The following is a 2,518-nucleotide window of genomic DNA, read 5'->3' as shown; positions in this document are numbered from 1 at the left end:
ATTAACAAGGCTTGTGGAGAGAAGAGATGCCCTTGGAAGACACTAATAATGAGCTGGTAGTGACCCAGAGTGACACAGTGACAAAATGACAGAGCCACTAGCATGTGGGTTGTTGTCATCACAGCCACCTGATCAGCAAACAGTTTTTACATCATCCATGGCTCATTCTGAGTTTGGAGCAGTAGATGTATAAAAGACTTCCACTCATAGGGTCTCCTCAGTTCCATTGCCTGCCTGATTTTAAGAGAATAAGGTGAGTCCTCTTACCTATCTAATGGCCATGTGAGGGAGAAATGGCTTGGCTATGGCCAAACAAAATGGTTCCGACCAGTCCATGATGGATAATGAGCAACAGCTAATGGGTAAGTTCAGGCACAGAAAATTAAGAAGATGAGTCAAAAATGTCATTCTAGAAAGGGTAAATGTTATCTAGAGATTAGGGTGATTGAAGTCATAGAGAAGAAACTATTGGAGGAAATGAGCCGACAGGTACTCAAGAATAGAACTCAGCCAGAGCCTATGACATAGCAAAACAAAAGAATGAGAGATTGTGGAGGAAGGTGATGTAATAATCTACTTGGGCTTAAAGTATGATAAATACACAAAGTACAGCATAGGAGAAAAGCTAAATAAAGGTGTGTGAAACCACCGAGTACTTCAAGCAATTGAAGTAAGAGTCTTGGAACAGTGAGGAGAAGGCTTACCTAATTCTGGCTTACCCACTGATGGTCTTCTACATCAGGAAACCAGGGCTTCTCTGTTATAATGACACAGTTTCCAGACTCACAGATTTCATTGCAGAGGTTCAGGTTTCATAGAAAATATCAATGCAAAACAATTTGTACTCACTGGCATATTAAAATGTTTGCATGTTTTCCCCTTTAGGACAACTGAAGTTTGTCCAAGATGTCCTCCCAGCAGCACCAGCAGAAGTGCCAGCTCTCTGCTAACTGTCCACCCAAGTGCCCCCAACAAGGTCCCCGGGCTCCTGCTTCATGTCTGACTCTCACTGTCCCTTCAGCTCCTGCTTGCTGTGTTTCTACCTGCTATATTTCTGGCTTGGGAAGCAGCTGCTCTTTAATATCACACCGGTTTCCTCGGTTCTACCTCCGCCAGCCTCAGCATTCTGAGTGTCCTGAGAAAGAGTCTGCAGAATGTTCAAGCTGTTGCCACAACTCTGGAAACTATAGCTGACCTGCAGTTTTTGAGGAAACAAAGAACAATGGCCCAGGACCAGCTTTGAGATGATGCTCTTCTTCACTCAGCCTTCCTCACTCTCCTGAAATAGTTGCATGGATAATGGGATCCTTAATATGTTAAGTACCTGAGGCCTCCTGGCACTGAATCTGCTCCTAGGCAAAGAAGAAGGTGAAAGTCAACTGTTTCCCTGAGCTTCACAAGTACACAGAACAGAAATAAAGCTTATCTCTGATAGTACCATTAACTTGTTGATGTTTATTGATTTTTCCCAGTAGAATCTGAATTGATCTGCATTGATTCCTTAGCCAGACTCCACAATGAACCAGCCAAGCCAGAAAATTCCTTACAGATAGACCTAGAGTCTGAGCTCTTTAGAGGGCTGTGTGCAGGAAAGATAATCAGGAAAGATTTGGGCAGATGTTTCCAGAACACAAATGACCCAATAATACTAATGCTTATGCTGCTGCTGTTGCTGCTGCTGCTGCTGCTGCTGCTGCTGCTCCTGCTGCTGCTGTTGTTTCTGCTACTAAGCTGTTCTGCACAGTGGATATTTTGATGCTGAGACACTGAGTGAGAGTGTGTGATGCCCAAGAAGGAGATGGCACAGGGACATCTGTACTTCTTATACCTTAGTTAAAAATTCCATGAAAAATATTCTGAACATAACAATTTAACTGAGAGACCCCGCATATTTCCATATAGGAACCAGAGTTAGTGAAGATCTGAAAAGTGTCCAGGTAAAAAGACACCTGTGAGACTTGATGTAGTCTCCAACACATGGTTGTGGCGCAAGTGGAACCATACCACCAGACAGAAGAACTGGCAAGTTAGAAGCAGATTCAAAAGTCCTGGTAAATTTCATAAGTAAGAATGGTAAGCATTAGAATCTGCTCCCAGCCAGACTACTTGTCCTGGAACATATGACCACAACACCTCACTAAGAGGACAATAGCAACTGGTCAATCTCATAAAATCTAGAGTTCTCCATGCTAATGAGGTATCTAGACAGGTCCGGAGTGTTTAGCCGATGAACTTCCCTTACTGCAAAAGATATGTAATCTCTGGTTTACCCTGAGTTAGACGTATACATTTTCATCTGCCATGAATAAAACAGTTCGGACAAACAAGGACTGTCTCCTTCATCAAGGATCGCCGTTAGGGTCTAGCCCAGCCTAGATCTCCTATGGAGGGCCTTTCTTCTAGCCTCTCCATACCTTGGCATTTTTTCGGAGCTAAACCAGACTCTGCCTTGTACTGGCCTCAGTGCAGACTGTAGACCCGGTTCCAAACTTCCCGAAGTCCCCAGTGGTATTTAGGC

General features: G+C 43.7%; 1 protein-coding gene across 1 annotated transcript; it reads left to right on the top strand.

The window, feature by feature from the left end:
* The first annotated feature begins 897 nt into the window (after nt 1-897).
* Lce7a (late cornified envelope 7A) lies at nt 898-1,437 on the top strand. The gene has a single exon (XM_063282770.1). The coding sequence runs from the start codon at nt 907-909 to the stop codon at nt 1,192-1,194; it is 288 nt and encodes a 95-aa protein (XP_063138840.1). The 5' UTR covers nt 898-906; the 3' UTR covers nt 1,195-1,437.
* Nucleotides 1,438-2,518: the final 1,081 nt, after the last annotated feature.

The sequence above is a fragment of the Rattus norvegicus genome, chromosome 2, assembly GCF_036323735.1.
Source record: "Rattus norvegicus strain BN/NHsdMcwi chromosome 2, GRCr8, whole genome shotgun sequence".
In the NCBI taxonomy this organism is placed as follows: Eukaryota; Metazoa; Chordata; class Mammalia; order Rodentia; family Muridae; genus Rattus; species Rattus norvegicus.
Note: the sequence above shows the minus strand (reverse complement) of the source record. Positions and strands in the feature narration are given on the sequence as shown.